We start from the raw sequence: 20,993 nt of genomic DNA, 5'->3' as shown, positions 1-20,993 counted from the left end.
AGTACTGTTAACAATTAATGTACAAGACTGTACAACCACACTGTTATTCACTTCAGGCCCTATTCATACTGGAGATAATTTGACTTCACATGGACTTAAGTCACAACGTTGAGTCTACTCATCTCAAGTCTGAATCGGGCCCTTCAATCACATGTTTCTATTTAATATCTATTTTTTTTTTTGTTCTTTGTAAAACACTTTTGTAAAATGCAATATCATTACTCAATTAGAATGACTTTGATTTAGGGTTGAACTATCCTCTTAAATAAAAGTATATGCTAAAACTGAGCTTGATTTCACTAAGTACGCTCCATGTATTAAGTAAGACAACATTTAATGAGGCCTAATAATAAATGTACACAGTGATTTAAACATAAACATTCATCCATTCATACACCACACTAAACCTACACATAGTCTGTGTCTTGAAAGGCATCCTATTCCCTAACTACTGTGACACTGCGGACACAGCTATCCTCTCTAACAGTTAGGAGCCAAATGAATGATGCCAGGAACTCTAAATGTAATTATGTCACTCTTGTGACTTGCTGATGCAATGATGTCACACACAAATCATCATCACCATGGTGATGCGCCATGACATATTTCCTTCAGACGGTTGAAATGCTGTTGTCGAGGGGACGTGACAACACTACCCTGCAGGTGTCACATGTTTAACCAAAGTCTTATAATCAGTGACATCATCATAGATGACATCATCATCGCCTTCTCCATGGCGACTACGTTGTCGCTCCTGGCAACGGCTCACGGTTTGGAGCACGGTCACTAGGCGACGGTCCAGGGCGGAGAGGTGCAGCTCTGAGAGGAGGGGGGCCACGGAGAATAGAGGATCATGGGAAAGGGAGTCCCTCATGACATCACTGAGACGGTACTGGGGCAGGGAGAGGAGACGCAGATGTAGGAGTGTGGAGCGACGGATCCTAGAGAGAGAGAGAGTGATGGAGTGAGAGCTATGAGACAGAAGAGGAATATATGATGATGCTGGGGTAGTGATGGGGGTTCTACTAAGATAACATACTGAATTGTTTTAAGATGGTCATTTAGTTATTTTATTTAGAATTTTAGGACCTCTTGGTATATATATATATATTTTTTAATTACTATCCTACAGAAACACATTGAATAACAGATTCATAAACGGAAAAACAATGCAGCAGAAGGAAGTTTGTTTTCAAGTGTCTCCTTTATCTGAGAGTTATGAGAAAGATACTGAATTATTCTATTGTTTTTTACACATGTTTAACCCCTTTGGTTAGAACACCATCGTGTTCCTGAGTCTTATCTTTCCATAGAGTGGTCACATTACTCTGTTAGAACACCATCATGTTCCTGAGTCTTATCTTTCCATAGAGTGGTCACATTACTCTGTTAGAACACCATCGTGTTCCTGAGTCTTATCTTTCCATAGAGTGGTCACATTACTCTGTTAGAACACCATCGTGTTCCTGAGTCTTATCTTTCCATAGAGTGGTCACATTACTCTGTTAGAACACCATCGTGTTCCTGAGTCTTATCTTTCCATAGAGTGGTCACATTACTCTGTTAGAACACCATCGTGTTCCTGAGTCTTATCTTTCCATAGAGTGGTCACATTACTCTGTTAGAACACCATCGTGTTCCTGAGTCTTATCTTTCCATAGAGTGGTCACATTACTCTGTTAGAACACCATCGTGTTCCTGAGTCTTATCTTTCCATAGAGTGGTCACATTACTCTGTTAGAACACCATCGTGTTCCTGAGTCTTATCTTTCCATAGAGTGGTCACATTACTCTGTTAGAACACCATCGTGTTCCTGAGTCTTATCTTTCCATAGAGTGGTCACATTACTCTGTTAGAACACCATCATGTTCCTGAGTCTTATCTTTCCATAGAGTGGTCACATTACTCTGTTAGAACACCATCATGTTCCTGAGTCTTATCTTTCCATAGAGTGGTCACATTACTCTGTTAGAACACCATCATGTTCCTGAGTCTTATCTTTCCATAGAGTGGTCACATTACTCTGTTAGAACACCATCGTGTTCCTGAGTCTTATCTTTCCATAGAGTGGTCACATTACTCTGTTAGAACACCATCATGTTCCTGAGTCTTATCTTTCCATAGAGTGGTCACATTACTCTGTTAGAACACCATCGTGTTCCTGAGTCTTATCTTTCCATAGAGTGGTCACATTACTCTGTTAGAACACCATCATGTTCCTGAGTCTTATCTTTCCATAGAGTGGTCACATTACTCTGTTAGAACAACCATCGTGTTCCTGAGTCTTATCTTTCCATAGAGTGGTCACATTACTCTGTTAGAACACCATCGTGTTCCTGAGTCTTATCTTTCCATAGAGTGGTCACATTACTCTGTTAGAACACCATCGTGTTCCTGAGTCTTATCTTTCCATAGAGTGGTCACATTACTCTGTTAGAACACCATCGTGTTCCTGAGTCTTATCTTTCCATAGAGTGGTCACATTACTCTGTTAGAACACCATCGTGTTCCTGAGTCTTATCTTTCCATGGAGTGGTCACATTACTCTGTTAGAACAACCATCGTGTTCCTGAGTCTTATCTTTCCATAGAGTGGTCACATTACTCTGTTAGAACACCATCGTGTTCCTGAGTCTTATCTTTCCATAGAGTGGTCACATTACTCTGTTAGAACACCATCGTGTTCCTGAGTCTTATCTTTCCATAGAGTGGTCACATTACTCTGTTAGAACACCATCGTGTTCCTGAGTCTTATCTTTCCATAGAGTGGTCACATTACTCTGTTAGAACACCATCGTGTTCCTGAGTCTTATCTTTCCATAGAGTGGTCACATTACTCTGTTAGAACACCATCATGTTCCTGAGTCTTATCTTTCCATAGAGTGGTCACATTACTCTGTTAGAACACCATCATGTTCCTGAGTCTTATCTTTCCATAGAGTGGTCACATTACTCTGTTAGAACACCATCATGTTCCTGAGTCTTATCTTTCCATAGAGTGGTCACATTACTCTGTTAGAACACCATCGTGTTCCTGAGTCTTATCTTTCCATAGAGTGGTCACATTACTCTGTTAGAACACCATCGTGTTCCTGAGTCTTATCTTTCCATAGAGTGGTCACATTACTCTGTTAGAACACCATCGTGTTCCTGAGTCTTATCTTTCCATAGAGTGGTCACATTACTCTGTTAGAACACCATCGTGTTCCTGAGTCTTATCTTTCCATAGAGTGGTCACATTACTCTGTTAGAACACCATCGTGTTCCTGAGTCTTATCTTTCCATAGAGTGGTCACATTACTCTGTTAGAACACCATCGTGTTCCTGAGTCTTATCTTTCCATAGAGTGGTCACATTACTCTGTTAGAACACCATCATGTTCCTGAGTCTTATCTTTCCATAGAGTGGTCACATTACTCTGTTAGAACACCATCATGTTCCTGAGTCTTATCTTTCCATAGAGTGGTCACATTACTCTGTTAGAACACCATCGTGTTCCTGAGTCTTATCTTTCCATAGAGTGGTCACATTACTTTGTACGCCAACCGTTCGGATGCTATCTATGTTTTTAGAAATACACATTTCCGGATGTTTGCTGGTCTGTTAAACACCGCTGTGGCTCTGCCACCTCCCACTGTAGATGAGGAAGGCCAACACCGGTGGATGGGGTGGATTGAGACGCAGCCCATGCAGAAACAGATATCTCTATCAGAAACAGATATCTCTATCAGAAACAGAAATCTCTATCAGAAACATATATCTCTATCAGAAACAGATATCTATCAGAAACAGATATCTCTATCAGAAACAGAAATCTCTATCAGAAACAGATATCTCTATCAGAAACAGATATCTCTATCAGAAACATATATCTCTATCAGAAACAGATATCTCTATCAGAAACAGATATCTATCAGAAACAGATATCTCTATCAGAAACAGATATCTCTATCAGAAACATATATCTCTATCAGAAACAGATATCTCTATCAGAAACATATATCTCTATCAGAAACAGATATCTCTATCAGAAACAGATATCTCTATCAGAAACAGATATCTCTATCAGAAACATATATCTCTATCAGAAACAGATATCTCTATCAGAAACAGATATCTCTATCAGAAACAGATATCTCTATCAGAAACAGATATCTCTATCAGAAACAGATATCTCTATCAGAAACAGATATCTCTATCAGAAACAGATATCTCTATCAGAAACAGATATCTATCAGAAACAGATATCTCTATCAGAAACAGATATCTCTATCAGAAACAGATATCTCTATCAGAAACAGATATCTCTATCAGAAACAGATATCTCTAACAGAAACAGATATCTCTATCAGAAACAGATATCTCTATCAGAAACAGATATCTCTAACAGAAACAGATATCTCTATCAGAAACAGATATCTCTATCAGAAACAGATGTATTTTTATGCAGATGTTGTTATTATGCCACTTAGATTCCTGCGGGGGTGCTGACATCGAGTCTTGGGACTTAATTATGCTATATGTTATACCTGCAGCACTGCTCCAGAGGTGTCAGGATAGAGGGTTCATCTGTAGAGTGACGTCCAAACCTGTAGTCAGCACACAGTGTCAATGTTACAATCAACTAACGTTAGTTAAACCTGTAGTCAGCACACAGTGTCAATGTTACAATCAACTAACGTTAGTTAAACCTGTAGTCAGCACACAGACAGTGTCAATGTCAGCTAACGTTAGTTAAACCTGTAGTCAGCACAGTGTCAATGTTACAATCAACTAACGTTAGTTAAACCTGTAGTCAGCACACAGACATAGTGTCAGACACACACACATGCACGCACACACCATTATGAAAAACAGATCATCAATGTCCTTGTCAGGATACTCACGCCCTCCCATTGTCTAAGTGCAGAAGGAAAGTGTTGTTGCCAAACTTGTCAAACGTCTCATAGTGGTGTCGGTCCATATTACCTGGAACACAATAGTTAGTGTTGAACGTGTGTTTGTTTGTGTTTTATCTTCACCTTTTTCCTCTTTCTGCTAATTGAAAAGACTTTGGTCTCCATGAACAGCACAATAGAAAGGTATTACTGTTACAGTCTCATTACTATTATAGTTCTAATATATTATTATGTCCTGACCCGGACCGACCCATGAGGAAGTCTAGTATTGTCATGTCTATCAGGTCCACTAGTCTCCCTCCCTCCCCAGCCCAGACCTACCCATGAGGAAGTCTAGTATAGTCATGTCTATCAGGTCCACTAGTCTCCTTCCCCAGCCCAGACCTACCCATGAGGAAGTCTAGTATAGTCATGTCTATCAGGTCCACCAGTCTCCTTCCCTCCCCAGCCCAGACCAAACCATGAGGAAGTCTAGTATAGTCATGTCTATCAGGTCCACTAGTCTCCCTCCCTCCCCAGCCCAGACCGACCCATGAGGAAGTCTAGTATAGTCATGTCTATCAGGTCCACTAGTCTCCTTCCCTCCACAGCCCAGACCTACCCATGAGGAAGTCTAGTATAGTCATGTCTATCAGGTCCACCAGTCTCCTTCCCTCCACAGCCCAGACCTACCCATGAGGAAGTCTAGTATAGTCATGTCTATCAGGTCCACTAGTCTCCCTCCCTCCCCAGCCCAGACCTACCCATGAGGAAGTCTAGTATAGTAATGTCTATCAGGTCCACTAGTCTCCCTCCCTCCCCAGCCCAGACCGACCCATGAGGAAGTCTAGTATAGTCATGTCTATCAGGTCCACTAGTCTCCTTCCCTCCACAGCCCAGACCTACCCATGAGGAAGTCTAGTATAGTAATGTCTATCAGGTCCACTAGTCTCCTTCCCCAGCCCAGACCGACCCATGAGGAAGTCTAGTATAGTAATGTCTATCAGGTCCACCAGTCTCCTTCCCTCCACAGCCCAGACCTACCCATGAGGAAGTCTAGTATAGTCATGTCTATCAGGTCCACTAGTCTCCTTCCCTCCACAGCCCAGACCTACCCATGAGGAAGTCTAGTATAGTAATGTCTATCAGGTCCACTAGTCTCCTTCCCCAGCCCAGACCGACCCATGAGGAAGTCTAGTATAGTAATGTCTATCAGTTCCACTAGTCTCCTTCCCCAGCCCAGACCGACCCATGAGGAAGTCTAGTATAGTAATGTCTATCAGGTCCACCAGTCTCCTTCCCCAGCCCAGACCTACCCATGAGGAAGTCTAGTATAGTAATGTCTATCAGGTCCACCAGTCTCCTTCCCTCCCCAGCCCAGACCTACCCATGAGGAAGTCTAGTATTGTCATGTCTATCAGGTCCACCAGTCTAGATCCCTTGTTGTATGGTGGGGTCTTCTTCACTGTGTCACAGTAGTCTGGGTCTTTCTCCCACCTGCAACATGACAACAGGTTTAGAGTTGAGACTAGTGTTAGAGTTAGAGATGAGGGTTGAGGGTTAGAGTTAGGGTTGAGGGTTAGAGTTAGGGTTGAGGATAGGGTTAGAGTTGGGGTTGATGGTTAGAATTAGTTTTGAGGGTTAGAGTTAGGGTTGAGGGTTAGAATTAGTTTTGAGGGTTAGAGTTAGGGTTGAGTGTTAGACTTAGGGTTGAGGGTTAGACTTAGGGTTGAGGGTTAGAGTTAGGGTTGAGGCTAGGATTAGATTTAGGGTTGAGGGTTAGAGTTAAAGTTGAGGCTAGGGTTAGAGTTAGGGTTAGGGTTAGAGTTGAGGCTAGGGTTAGAGTTGAGGCTAGGGTTAGAGTTAGGGTTGAGGCTAGGGTTAGAGTTAGGGTTGAGGCTAGGGTTAGAGTTGAGGCTAGGGTTAGAGTTAGGGTTAGGGTTAGAGTTGAGGCTAGGGTTAGAGTTGAGGCTAGGGTTAGAGTTAGGGTTGAGGCTAGGGTTAGAGTTATTATCTATCTATAGATATAGCTATAGACTCTATACCCACACTGCCAGTTTGCTGCGGCTGTAGGAGCGTTTCCAGGGAGACCTCCAGCTACGTCTGGTGGCCAAAGAGGTGTCCGGCAGCATCATGGCCAGGGAGGCCTCAAGGTTCTGGGGTCGACCACACACAGCGTGCTCCGTACTGCAGTAGTAGGAACACTGGCCATAGAAACACACATTATTCACTAGGGGAGATAGAGGGGGGTGGAGGGGGGAGAGGAGAGGAGAGTTTGAGTGCACTCTTCTCTTCATCATCAGTGTAGATGACAGGAGAGGCAGCAATTCAAGAGCTGACAGAGAGAAAGATTGAAAATGAAAGAAATTAATTCAGCAAAAATGGCCTTTCAGCTGAATAATATGCAGCATCTATTTTCATATTCCCCACTAGAGAAAACAGAGATGTGAAACATGTAATATAAGGAGAGAGTTGGTAAAGAAAGAGGAGTGAGAGAGAGGGAGATGGGGTGAGTGTGACAGAGGGATAGAGTGAAGGAAGGAAGGAGTGAAATAATGATAAACAGACCAGGAGAGGTGAAGAAGGTCCGGGCCAGTTTGTGGTCAGTGGTGATGTCTTTGATCTCTGTTACCACGTCAACCAGCCTCCCAACGGCTGGGGGGATCCGCCTGTAACCCAACACCCTGAGAGCGAGGGGAGTGGAGAGGAGAGGAGGGACAGGGGAGAGATATGGAAGAGGGAGAGGTGGGGGGGGTGTAGAGAGAGGGAGAGGAGAGAGAGGCAGAAAAAGATGGGAGAGGGGGAGAGAGAGAGAGAGAGAGAGAGAGAGAGAGGGGTGGGGGGTGTAGAGAGAGGGAGAGGAGAGAGAGGCAGAAAAAGATGAGAGAGAGAGAGAGAGAGAGAGAGAGAGAGGTGGGGGTGTAGAGAGAGGGAGAGGAGAGAGAGGCAAAAAAAGATGGGAGAGGGGGAGAGAGAGAGAGAGAGAGAGAGAGAGAGAGAGGGGTGGGGGGATAGAAAGATGGAGAGGAGAGAGATGGGGGAGAGGGAGGAAGAGATAGAGAGAGAGGAGTCCATATTTAATGCTTCTCAATGTCTGCTCTATTCTCCACCATTCAGTCAGTGGTGTGGTATGCTGTATACTCCCTGACTGTTGCTATCAAGGTGAGAAACAGACTCATTGTTTACCTGTCCAGGTGAAAAGCAGCGATCTCTGCGTTGTGTCTCTCAAAGTCAGAGAAATAGTAGAGGTTGAAGTTGGTCTCCTCATCACGCTCTTGTCTGACAGAGATACAGTCAACACAGGAACACAACTATACAGACTATACACAGTCAACACAGGAACACAGCTATACAGACCATACACAGTCAACACAGGAACACAGATATTCAGACTATACACCCCAAACCATCACAATTGGGTTGAGGTCGGGTGATTGTGGAGGCCAGGTCATCTGATGCAGCACTCCATCACTCTCCTTCTTGGTCAAATAGCCTTTACACATCTTAATCTTAGAACCACCCATCCCGGATCCGGTATATTTGTCATCAGCAACGCTGAATAGCATAGCGCAACAGTCAAAAAATATTACTAGAAAATATTCATATTCATGAAATCACAAGTGAAATATAGTGAAACACAGTTTAGCCTTTTGTTAATCACCCTGTCGTCTCAGATTTTGAAATTATGCTTTACAGCGAAAGCAATACAAGCATTTGTGTAAGTTTATCAATAGCTAAGTATAGCATTATGTACACTTAGCATGAGGAAGCTTGGTCACGAAAATCAGAAAAACAATCAAATTAACCGTCTCTTTTGATGATCTTCGGATGTTTTCACTCACGAGACTCCCAGTTAGACAGAAAATGCTCCTTTTGTTCCATAAAGATATTTTTTATATCCAAATACCTCAGTTAGTTTGGTGCGTTATGCCCAGGAATCCACCGGAAATAGCGGTCACGACAACGCGGACAAAAATTCAAAATGATATCCATAATGTCGACAGAAACATGGCAAACGTTTTTTATAATCAATCCTCAAGGTGTTTTTCAATTATCTATTTGATAATATATCAACCGGGACAGTTGGCTTTTCACTAGGACCGGGAGGAACAATGGCTGCCTCTCTCTTTTGCGCAAGAATCACTCTGAGAGCCCCCACCTATCCACTTACGCAATGTGGTCGTTCACTCTCATTCTTCAAAATAAAGGCCTGAAACTATGTCTGAAGACTATTAGGAAAAGGAATCTGGTTGATATCCCTTTCAATGGTCAATAGGGATGCATAGGAACACAATGGTTTCAAAATAAGAGTCACTTCCTGATTGGATTATTCTCAGGCTTTCACCTGCAATATCAGTTCTGTTATACTCACAAACATTATTTTTACAGTTTTGGAAACTTTAGAGTGTTTTCTATCCTAAGCTGTCAATTATATGCAGATTCTAGTATCTGGTCCTGAGAAATAGGCCGTTTACTTTGGGAACATTATTTTTCCAAAAATAAAAATAGTGCCCCCTAGCTTCAAGAGGCTTTAGGTGTGTTTTGGGTCATTGTCCTTTTGAAAAACAAATGATAGTCCCACTAAGAACAAACCAGATGGGATGGTGTATCACTGCAGAATGCTGTGGTAGCCATACTGGTTAAGTAAGTGTGCCTTGAATTCTAAATAAATCACTGACAGTGTCACCAGCAAAGCACCCCCACACCATCACACCTCCTCCTCCATGCTTTACAGTGGGAAATACACATGCTGAGATCATCTGTTCATCTACTCTGCGTCTCACAAAGACACACCGGTTGGAACCAAAAATCTTAAATTTGCACTCATCAGACCAAAGGACAGATTTCCACCAGTCTAATGTCCATTGCTCGTGATTCTCGGGCCAAGCAATTCGCTTCTTATTATTAGTGTCCTTCTTTGCAGCAATTCGACCATCAAGGCCTGATTCACACAGTCTCCTCTGAACAGTTGATGTTGAGATGTGTCTGTTACTTGAACTCTGTGCTTGATGGTTCTTGCGACTGCACTTGAAGAAACTTTCGGAGTTCTTGAAATTTTACGGATTGACTGACCTTAATTTCATAAAGTAATGATGGACTGTCATTCTCTTTGCTTATTTGAGCTGTTCTTGCCATAATATGGACTTGGTCTTTTACCAAATAGGGCTATCTTCTGTATACCACCCCTACCTTGTCACAACACAACTGATTGGCTCAAACGCATTAAGAAGGAAAGAAATTCCGCAAATTAACATTAACAAGGCACACCTGTTAATTGAAATACATTCCAGGTGACTACCTCATTAAGCTGGTTGAGAGAAAGCCAAGAGTGTGCAAAGCTGTCATCAAAGCAAAGAGTGGCTACTTTGAAGAATCTCAAATATAAAAGATATTGTTCAACACTTTTTTAGTTACTACATGATTCCACTTGTGTTATTTCATAGTTTTGATGTCTTCACTATTATTTTGCAATGTAGAAAATAGTACAAATTAAGTGAAAACCCTGAGTAGGTGGGTCCAAACTGTTGGTACTGTACGTGTGTGCGTGTGTGTGTGTATGTCTCTCACTTCATTGGTTTGAGGATGGCCTGTCCGTAGTTAGGAAATGACATCACCAGCTTGAGCTGTGTCCCTCCAGACTTCTGCACTGAGAGAGAGAGAGACGGGTTACCATAGCAACACTTGAACTTCACATACTGAGTACACACTGAGCTCTCTCTATCACACACACACACACACACACACACACACACACACACACACACACACACACACACACACACACACACACACACACACACACACACACATACACACACACAGGGTTCCCCTGTTTGAAACTAAATAAGGTCATCCAGTTTGTATGTTTTCATCCTGCAGTTCTACATTATTCCACTAGGGGTCTCCTCATACCTGACTCTAAACGTCACAACAGAGACTACCTCCCAGCTATGGGAGAATCTCAACTGCATTGCCTTGATTCCTCACGTCCTCTCTCTTCACCTCCTTCTCAAAACCCATCGGATGAGAAGAGGGGAGGGATTAATGAAATGCAATTGCAATTCTCCCAATCTGTCCTTCCTCCCAAAGTGTGCACCTGTTCACTTCCCTTCACTAATTTGAAAGGACATGACTGGTATAAGAAATATGTTGGAAACTCCCACTAGCCCATGCCTCCACCAATCCAATGCGTTTGGTGTAATAGTATACGAGTGTACACTACAGGAGATATTATTGGAACTCACCCAGCGATTTTAACAGTAGGGCACTGGTGTAGTAAACTACATAGTGTTCTAGGGTGCTACTTCATTCTCTGTGTGTACAGGACATAATGCCCCCATATCTCCCACCCCCAACAATCAGGCTCCCAAGACCCCTCCCCAACACACACACCACCCACCCATCCACCCACACACACCACCCACACACACACACTCCAGGGTGAAGTTTCCCTTTGACAGACATCTAGGATCAGCTTCCCCTCCCCCAATTCTAACCTTAACCCCCTTAGTGGGGAAATTGCTATACTGATCCAAGATCAGTGTCAAAGGGGAACTTCCCCCTATTCCGCCACACACACACACCACACACCACACACCACACGCACACCTGCGCTGACGATACGGTGTGTGCTGAGCTGCTGAGCAAGAGGTGCCATGTTGGGGTCCAGGTGGGGGTAGAGCTGCCAACGGGAGATACCAAGATGGAACCTCAGCCAGGGGGGGTGGCTGTCACTGCTCCTGTTCCAATGGGCTGAGTCATCGCTGATGTCACTGTCACTCACCCTGGGGAGGGTGGAGGGGGAAAGAGAGGGAGAGGAGAAGAGGGTTGGAGACACAAGAGGAGAGGACAAGAGAGAAGTAGTTAAGAGGAGGAGACGACAGGAGGAGAGGACAAGAGAGAAGTAGTTAAGAGGAGGAGACGACAGGAGGAGAGGACAAGAGAGAAGTAGTTCAGAGGAGGAGACGACAGGAGGAGAGGACAAGAGAGAAGTAGTTCAGAGGAGGAGACGACAGGAGGAGAGGACAAGAGAGAAGTAGTTAAGAGGAGGAGACGACAGGAGGAGAGGACAAGAGAGAAGTAGTTCAGAGGAGGAGACGACAGGAGGAGAGGACAAGAGAGAAGTAGTTAAGAGGAGGAGACGACAGGAGGAGAGGACAAGAGAGAAGTAGTTAAGAGGAGGAGACGACAGGAGGAGAGGACAAGAGAGAAGTAGTTCAGAGGAGGAAGTGGAGGAGACGCCAGGAGAAATAGGAGGGATATTTGCCGTAATGAACTAAAGGATCATGCCGCATGCATCTGTTTTTTCAGAACAATCACGCTACTTCCCTAAACTCACCACATCTGTGTGCTCGTCTCGCGCGCCTTCCCTTTGGGCTTCACCTTCAGCAGCCAATCCTCTTCATGGATGGGCGGGGTTGGCATGTTGTAGAGCGGGTGGCTAAAAAGAGCCTCTAATTTTGACATCCCGGATCCCATAGGCTTAATCCCCATCGAGCCAAACTTTCCTACCCTTTCCGTCATGGTGAGTGAGTCTACAAGCCCTTCCTCCTTATGTCCATGACCTACCTTGACGGCCATTTTGGTTGTGACCGCGTCCTTTTCGGACATTTTTTGAGGGCCATTGCTGTCCATATGGGAAGAGTTCACTTTTCTGGTGCCCGGGGGTGTCTTGGCATAGCTGGCGTGGTTGTCCGACATCCTAGAGGTGTAGTTGGTATCCACCAGGGCTCGGAGGGTGTGGAGGTGTGTCTGACGAGGGGAGGGGGCGTCACAGTGGTTCTGGTAGACGGAGCGAGATAGTACGGTGAGGAGGAGATGGAGAGAGAGGGAGGCAACGACCAGCGATAGACAGACAGTCCGAGAGCGACGGCGTGTATACCACCTCATCGTTCTGAGGGAGAGAAAGAGTTGGAGAACGACTGAGAGATAAAAATATTTAAAGGAGGAGAAAAAAGGAAGAGAGAGAGAGTAGGAGGAAGAGGAGAGAAACTGTATAAATATAGGTGAAAGGACGAGGGAGGATTGGAGAGAGAGAAAGAAGAGGGGGAGGATGAGGAGGAGAGGTTGAGGGGGTGAATGTGGGAGAATGAGAGAGAAAGTTAGAGGAACGAGGGAAGGAAAGAGTCTCAGAAACAGCATAGAGAAAGAGATAGAAAGAAGCCCAGAGAGACTGGACCTTTCGAAAGTCAGAGCAGCCCTCTCTTCTGGTATAGATACCTCCAAAACAACTACCTAGATACCCTCCAATAAAACTACCTAGATACCCCCCCAATACAACTACCTAGATACCCTCCAATACAACTACCTAGATACCCTCCAATACAACTACCTAGATACCCCCCCCCCCATACAACTACCTAGATACCTCCAAAACAACTACCTAGATACCCCCAATACAACTACCTAGATACCTCCAAAACAACTACCTAGATACCCTCCAATAAAACTACCTAGATACCCCCCCAATACAACTACCTAGATACCTCCAAAACAACTACCTAGTTACCCTCCAATACAACTACCTAGATACCCCCCCCAATACAACTACCTAGATACCCCCCAATACAACTACCTAGATACCTCCAAAACAACTACCTAGATACCCCCAATACAACTACCTAGATACCCCCAATACAACTACCTAGATACCCTCCAATACAACTACCTAGATACCTCCAAAACAACTACCTAGATACCCTCCAATACAACTACCTAGATACCCCCCCCCCAATACAACTACCTAGATACCTCCAAAACAACTACCTAGATACCCCCAATACAACTACCTAGATACCCCCAATACAACTACCTAGATACCCTCCAATACAACTACCTAGATACCCTCCAATACAACTACCTAGATACCCCCAATACAACTACCTAGATACCTCCAAAACAACTACCTAGATACCCTCCAATACAACTACCTAGATACCCCCCAATACAACTACCTAGATACCCCCCAATACAACTACCTAGATACCTCCAATACAACTACCTAGATACCCTCCAATACAACTACCTAGATACCCCCCAATACAACTACCTAGATACCCTCCAATACAACTACCTAGATACCCCCCAATACAACTACCTAGATACCTTCCAATACAACTACCTAGATACCCCCCAATACAACTACCTAGATACCCTCCAATAAAACTACCTAGATACCCCCCAATACAACTACCTAGATACCCTCCAATACAACTACCTAGATACCCCCCAATACAACTACCTAGATACCCTCCAATACAACTACCTAGATACCCCCCAATACACCTACCTAGATACCCCCCAATACACCTACCTAGATTCCCCCCAATACAACTACCTAGATACCTCCAAAACAACTACCTAGATACCCCCAATACAACTACCTAGATACCCCCCAAAACAACTACCTAGATACCCTCCAATACAACTACCTAGATACCCTCCAATACAACTACCTAGATACCCTCCAATACAACTACCTAGATACCCCCCAATACACCTACCTAGATACCCTCCAATACAACTACCTAGATACCCCCCAATACACCTACCTAGATACCCCCCAATACAACTACCTAGATACCCTCCAATACAACTACCTAGATACCCCCCAATACAACTACCTAGATACCCTCCAATACAACTACCTAGATACCCCCCAATACACCTACCTAGATACCCCCCAATACAACTACCTAGATACCCTCCAATACAACTACCTAGATACCCCCCAATACAACTACCTAGATACCCTCCAATACAACTACCTAGATACCCCCCGATACACCTACCTAGATACCCCCCAATACAACTACCTAGATACCCTCCAATACAACTACCTAGATACCCCCCAATACAACTACCTAGATACCCTGCAATACAACTACCTAGATACCCCCCAATACAACTACCTAGATACCCTCCAATACAACTAACTAGATACCCTCCAATACAACTACCTAGATACCCCCCAATACAACTACCTAGATACCCCCCAATACAACTACCTAGATACCCCCCAATACAACTACCTAGATACCCCCCAATACAACTACCTAGATACCCCCCAATACAACTACCTAGATACCCCCCAATACAACTACCTAGATACCCCCCAATACAACTACCTAGATACCCTCCAATACACCTACCTAGATACCTTCAATACAACTACCTAAATACCTCCAAAACTACTACCTAGATACCCCCAATAAAATTACCTAGATACCCTCTAATACAACTACCTCTTTCTTTACCTAGATTCCCCCAAGACAACTACCTAGATACCCCCAATACAACTACCTAGATACCCCCCAATACAACTACCTAGATACCCCCAAATACAACTACCTAGATACCCCCCAATACAACTACCTAGATACCCCCCAATACAACTACCTAGATACCCTCCAATACACCTACCTAGATACCTTCAATACAACTACCTAAATACCTCCAAAACAACTACCTAGATACCCTCCAATACACCTACCTAGATACCCCCCCAATACAACTACCTAGATACCCTCCAATACAACTACCTAGATACCTCCAATACAACTACCTAGATACCACCCAATACAACTACCTAGATACCCCCCAATACAACTACCTAGATACCCCCCAATACAACTACCTAGATACCCCCCAATACAACTACCTAGATACCCCCCAATACAACTACCTAGATACCTCCAATACAACTACCTAGATACCCTCCAATACAACTACCTAGATACCCTCCAATACAACTACCTAGATACCCCCCAATACAACTACCTAGATACCCCCCAATACAACTACCTAGATACCCCCCAATACAACTACCTAGATACCCTCCAATACAACTACCTAGATACCCTCCAATACAACTACCTAGATACCCCCCAATACAACTACCTAGATACCCCCCAATACAACTACCTAGATACCCTCCAATACAACTACCTAGATACCTCCCAAAACAACTACATAGATACCTCCAAAACAACTACCTAGATACCCCCCAATACAACTACCTAGATACCCTCCAATACACCTACCTAGATACCCCCCAATACACCTACCTAGATACCCCCCAATACAACTACCTCTTTCTTTACCGAGATCCCCCCCCCCAATACAACTACCTAGATACACCCCAATACAACTACCTAGATACCCTCCAATACAACTACCTCTTTCTTTACCTAGATTCCCCCAATACAACTACCTAGATACCCCCAATACAACTACCTAGATACCCCCAATACAACTACCTAGATACCCCCCAATACAACTACCTAGATACCCTCCAATACAACTACCTAGATACCTCCAATACAACTACCTAGATACCCTCCAATACAACTACCTAGATACCTCCAATACAACTACCTAGATACACCCCAATACAACTACCTAGATACACCCCAATACAACTACCTAGATACCCCCCAATACAACTACCTAGATACCCTCCAATACAACTACCTAGATACCCCCCAATACAACTACCTAGATACCTCCAAAACAACTACCTAGATACCTCCAATACAACTACCTAGATACCCTCCAATACAACTACCTAGATACCCCCCAATACAACTACCTAGATACCCCCCAATACAACTACCTAGATACCACCAATACAACTACCTAGATACCCCCCAATACACCTACCTAGATACCCTCCAATACAACTACCTAGATACCTCCAAAACAACTACCTAGATACCTCCAATACAACTACCTAGATACCCCCCAATACAACTACCTAGATACCCTCCAATACAACTACCTAGATACCACCCAATACAACTACCTAGATACCCTCTAATACAACTACCTAGATACCCCCCAATACAACTACCTAGATACACCCCAATACAACTACCTAGATACCCCCCAATACAACTAACTAGATACCCTCCAATACACCTACCTAGATACCTTCAATACAACTACCTAGATACCTCCCAAAACAACTACCTAGATACCCCCAATACAACTACCTAGATACCCTCCAATACAACTACCTAGATACCCCCAATACAACTACCTAGATACCCTCCAATACAACTACCTAGATACCCCCCAATACAACTACCTAGATACCCCCCAATACAACTACCTAGATACCCTCCAATACAACTACCTAGATACCTCCAAAACAACTACCTAGATACCCCCAATACAACTACCTAGATACCCTCCAATACAACTACCTAGATACCCCCAATACAACTACCTAGATACCCTCCAATACAACTACCTAGATACCCCCCAATACAACTACCTAGATACCCTCCAATACACCTACCTAGATACCTTCAATACAACTACCTAAATACCTCCAAAACAACTACCTAGATACCCCCCAATACAACTACCTAGATACCCCCCCATACAACTACCTAGATACCCTCCAATACACCTACCTAGATACCTTCAATACAACTACCTAGATACCTCCCAAAACAACTACCTAGATACCCCCCAATACAACTACCTAGATACCCCCCAATACAACTACCTAGATACCCCCCAATACAACTACCTAGATACCCTCCAATACAACTACCTAGATACCCCCCAATACAACTACCTAGATACCCCCCAATACAACTACCTAGATACCCTCCAATACACCTACCTAGATACCCTCCAATACACCTACCTAGATACCCCCCCAATACAACTACCTAGATACCCTCCAATACAACTACCTAGATACCTCCAATACAACTACCTAGATACCCCCCAATACAACTACCTAGATACCCCCCAATACAACCATCTAGATACCCCCCAATACAACTACCTAGATACCCCCCAATACAACTACCTAGATACCCCCCAATACAACTACCTAGATACCTCCAATACAACTACCTAGATACCCTCCAATACAACTACCTAGATACCCTCCAATACAACTACCTAGATACCCCCCAATACAACTACCTAGATACCCCCCAATACAACTACCTAGATACCCCCCAATACAACTACCTAGATACCCTCCAATACAACTACCTAGATACCCTCCAATACACCTACCTAGATACCCCCCCAATACAACTACCTAGATACCCTCCAATACAACTACCTAGATACCTCCAATACAACTACCTAGATACCCCCCAATACAACTACCTAGATACCCCCCAATACAACCATCTAGATACCCCCCAATACAACTACCTAGATACCCCCCAATACAACTACCTAGATACCCCCCAATACAACAACCTAGATACCTCCAATACAACTACCTAGATACCCTCCAATACAACTACCTAGATACCCTCCAATACAACTACCTAGATACCCCCCAATACAACTACCTAGATACCCCCCAATACAACTACCTAGATACCCCCCAATACAACTACCTAGATACCCTCCAATACAACTACCTAGATACCCTCCAATACAACTACCTAGATACCCCCCAATACAACTACCTAGATACCCTCCAATACAACTACCTAGATACCCCCCAATACAACTACCTAGATACCCTCCAATACAACTACCTAGATACCTCCCAAAACAACTACCTAGATACCTCCAAAACAACTACCTAGATACCCTCCAATACACCTACCTAGATACCCCCCAATACAACTACCTCTTTCTTTACCGAGATCCCCCCCCCCAATACAACTACCTAGATACACCCCAATACAACTACCTAGATACCCCCCCCAAAACAACTACCTAGATACCCCCCAAAACAACTACCTAGATACCCTCCAATACAACTACCTCTTTCTTTACCTAGATTCCCCCAATACAACTACCTAGATACCCCCAATACAACTACCTAGATACCCCCAATACAACTACCTAGATACCCCCCAATACAACTACCTAGATACCCTCCAATACAACTACCTAGATACCTCCAATACAACTACCTAGATACCCTCCAATACAACTACCTAGATACCTTCAGTACAACTACCTAGATACCCCCCAATACAACTACCTAGATACCCTCCAATACAACTACCTAGATACCCCCCAATACAACTACCTAGATACCCTCTAATACAACTACCTAGATACCCCCCAATACAACTACCTAGATACACCCCAATACAACTACCTAGATACCCCCCAATACAACTACCTCTTTCTTTACCGAGATCCCCCCCCCCCCCAATACAACTACCTAGATACCCCCCAATACAACTACCTCTTTCTTTACCGAGATCCCCCCCCCCCCAATACAACTACCTAGATACACCCCAATACAACTACCTAGATACCCCCCAATACAACTACCTAGATACCCTCCAATACAACTACCTAGATACCTCCAAAACAACTACCTAGATACCTCCAATACAACTACCTAGATACCCCCCAATACAACTACCTAGATACCCCCCAATACAACTACCTAGATACCCCCCAATACAACTACCTAGATACCCTCCAATACAACTACCTAGATACACCCCAATACAACTACCTAGATACCCCCCCAATACAACTACCTAGATACCCTCCCCCAAAACAACTACCTAGATACCCCCCAATACAACTACCTAGATACCCCCCAATACAACTACCTAGATACACCCCAATACAACTACCTAGATACCCCCCAATACAACTACCTAGATACACCCCAATACAACTACCTCTTTCTGTAGGGAATAGGGTGCCATTTGGTTTGCAGTAATAGACAACGGTCAACTCATTCCTAAGCACAAAGCACAGACTCCCCCAGGCACGACCACATCCCCCTTTATAGAGGGTCACTGAAACGAATGAGGGAAGAAGGTATAATTTTACCACCTCTCTTTCTCCTCCCTCCTTTTTCCTTCCCTTTTTACTCACCTTTCTTTCTTTAAAGGTTTCCCCCCTTATGTTCTCCTCCTTCTTTCCTCACTATCCGGAATGAGACAGAGCTCTGATATCTTGTCAACCTATATTAATCTGTTTTCTCTCAATCTCTCTATCCCTTCCATCGCTCTATCTCTCTGTCCCCTGGCATAGGCAGGGAGGTGTGCCAGGTTAGAGTGACCTGAGTGGCATGCTGTTAGAGCAATAAAGTTGTTTACTCATCCCTCTATCTTTCCCTGTACATGTCTGTCTGTCTGTCTGTCTGTCTGTCTGTCTGTCTGTCTTTCTGTCTGTCTGTCTGTCTGTCTGTCTGTCTGTCTGTCTGTCTGTCTGTCTGTCTGTCTGTCTGTCTGTCTGTCTGTCTGTCTGTCTGTCTGTCTGTATGCTCTTCTGTCTGTCACCTTGTCTGTCTGTCTGTCTGTCTTTCTATCTGTCTGTCTCTATGCTTATCTGTCTGTCTGTCTGTCTGTCTGTCTGTCTGTCTGTCTGTATGCTTGTCTGTCTGCGTGCGTGGGTGGGAGCGTGGGTGCGTGGGTGGGTGGGTGCGTGTGTGACACTCTAAAGGAGGAACATTTCTTCTCCTCTCTTTCCCATCCAGCTGTATCCTTCCTCTCCTATTCTTCTTCCCTCCATTAGAGCTGATGGTGTAACGGCTCCCATACGACTCAGACTCTGATATACCTTTCACTATGCTTCTTCGGACAAACACACACATGGATGCACACAGTCACATTAATATTGGATTATGCTTAATCAATTCTCAACAGAGGCCTACTGGCACGGACAGGATGAAAAAAAATCATCCCTTGTTTTCTCTTTACACACACCCCCTCTCGCTCTCTCTCTCTCTCTCTCTCTCCTCTCATTATCTCTCCTCTCATTATCTCTCCTCTCATTATCTCTCCTCTCATTTTCTCTCTCTCTCTCTCTCTCTCTCTCTCTCTCTCTCTCTCCCTCTCTCCTCTCATTATCTCTCCTCTCATTTTCTCTCTCTCTCTCCCTCCCTCTCTCCCCCTCTCTCCCCCCCCCCTCTCCCCCCCCCCTCCTCTCTCTCTCCTTTATTTCTATTCCTGACATTAGTTCGTTCACAATCTAAGAGCCGACTCTCTTTTTTTCTTTACCTGTTTTGTATGCAGTTATTGAATTCTGTGAGTTTTCTCTAACAAGACACACACACACACACACACACACACACACACAGCCGGTCAGGGCCAGTCCAGCATCTACCGCTCTGTCCAGTGGAGAGGTTGCTAAGATACAGCAGCAAGGGTTTCT

General features: G+C 44.1%; 1 protein-coding gene across 3 annotated transcripts; it reads right to left on the bottom strand.

The window, feature by feature from the left end:
- Positions 1–315: 315 nt before the first annotated feature.
- On the bottom strand, positions 316–20,201 carry LOC110487255 (extracellular serine/threonine protein kinase FAM20C-like). Of its 3 annotated transcripts, none has more exons than XM_090195474.1 (11): positions 19,713–20,201; positions 12,217–12,771; positions 11,487–11,662; positions 10,446–10,524; positions 8,064–8,156; positions 7,446–7,561; positions 6,927–7,107; positions 6,265–6,374; positions 4,887–4,968; positions 4,530–4,589; positions 316–941 (listed from the first exon to the last, which is right to left on the bottom strand). In XM_090195474.1, exons 2-11 carry the CDS (start codon positions 12,765–12,767, stop codon positions 653–655), a joined length of 1,737 nt encoding a protein of 578 aa, XP_090051600.1. In that variant the 5' UTR covers positions 12,768–12,771; positions 19,713–20,201; the 3' UTR covers positions 316–652. The 3 variants fall into 3 exon arrangements, with proteins under 3 accessions (XP_090051600.1, XP_090051601.1, XP_090051602.1); XM_090195475.1 differs by lacking the exon at positions 19,713–20,201 and adding an exon at positions 19,514–19,580; XM_090195476.1 differs by lacking the exons at positions 316–941; positions 4,530–4,589; positions 4,887–4,968 and having other exon boundaries at positions 6,110–6,374; positions 19,713–19,811.
- Positions 20,202–20,993: the final 792 nt, after the last annotated feature.

Source organism: Oncorhynchus mykiss, chromosome 13 (genome assembly GCF_057628025.1).
Source record: "Oncorhynchus mykiss isolate SJ-2025 chromosome 13, ASM5762802v1, whole genome shotgun sequence".
Taxonomy (NCBI): Eukaryota; Metazoa; Chordata; class Actinopteri; order Salmoniformes; family Salmonidae; genus Oncorhynchus; species Oncorhynchus mykiss.
Note: the sequence above shows the minus strand (reverse complement) of the source record. Positions and strands in the feature narration are given on the sequence as shown.

What these genes read in the sequence shown, in the direction of transcription:
- LOC110487255 (XM_090195474.1), bottom strand. Translation starts at nt 12,767, where the DNA reads ATGAGGTGGTATACACGCCGTCGCTCTCGGACTGTCTGTCTATCGCTG. An exon ending in ACACCGTATCGTCAGCGCAG is followed by an intron (nt 10,525 to 11,486) that starts GTGTGCGTGTGG and finishes TCTCTCTCTCAG; the next exon opens with TGCAGAAGTCTGGAGGGACA. An exon ending in GCCATCCTCAAACCAATGAA is followed by an intron (nt 8,157 to 10,445) that starts GTGAGAGACATA and finishes TATCTCTGTCAG; the next exon opens with ACAAGAGCGTGATGAGGAGA.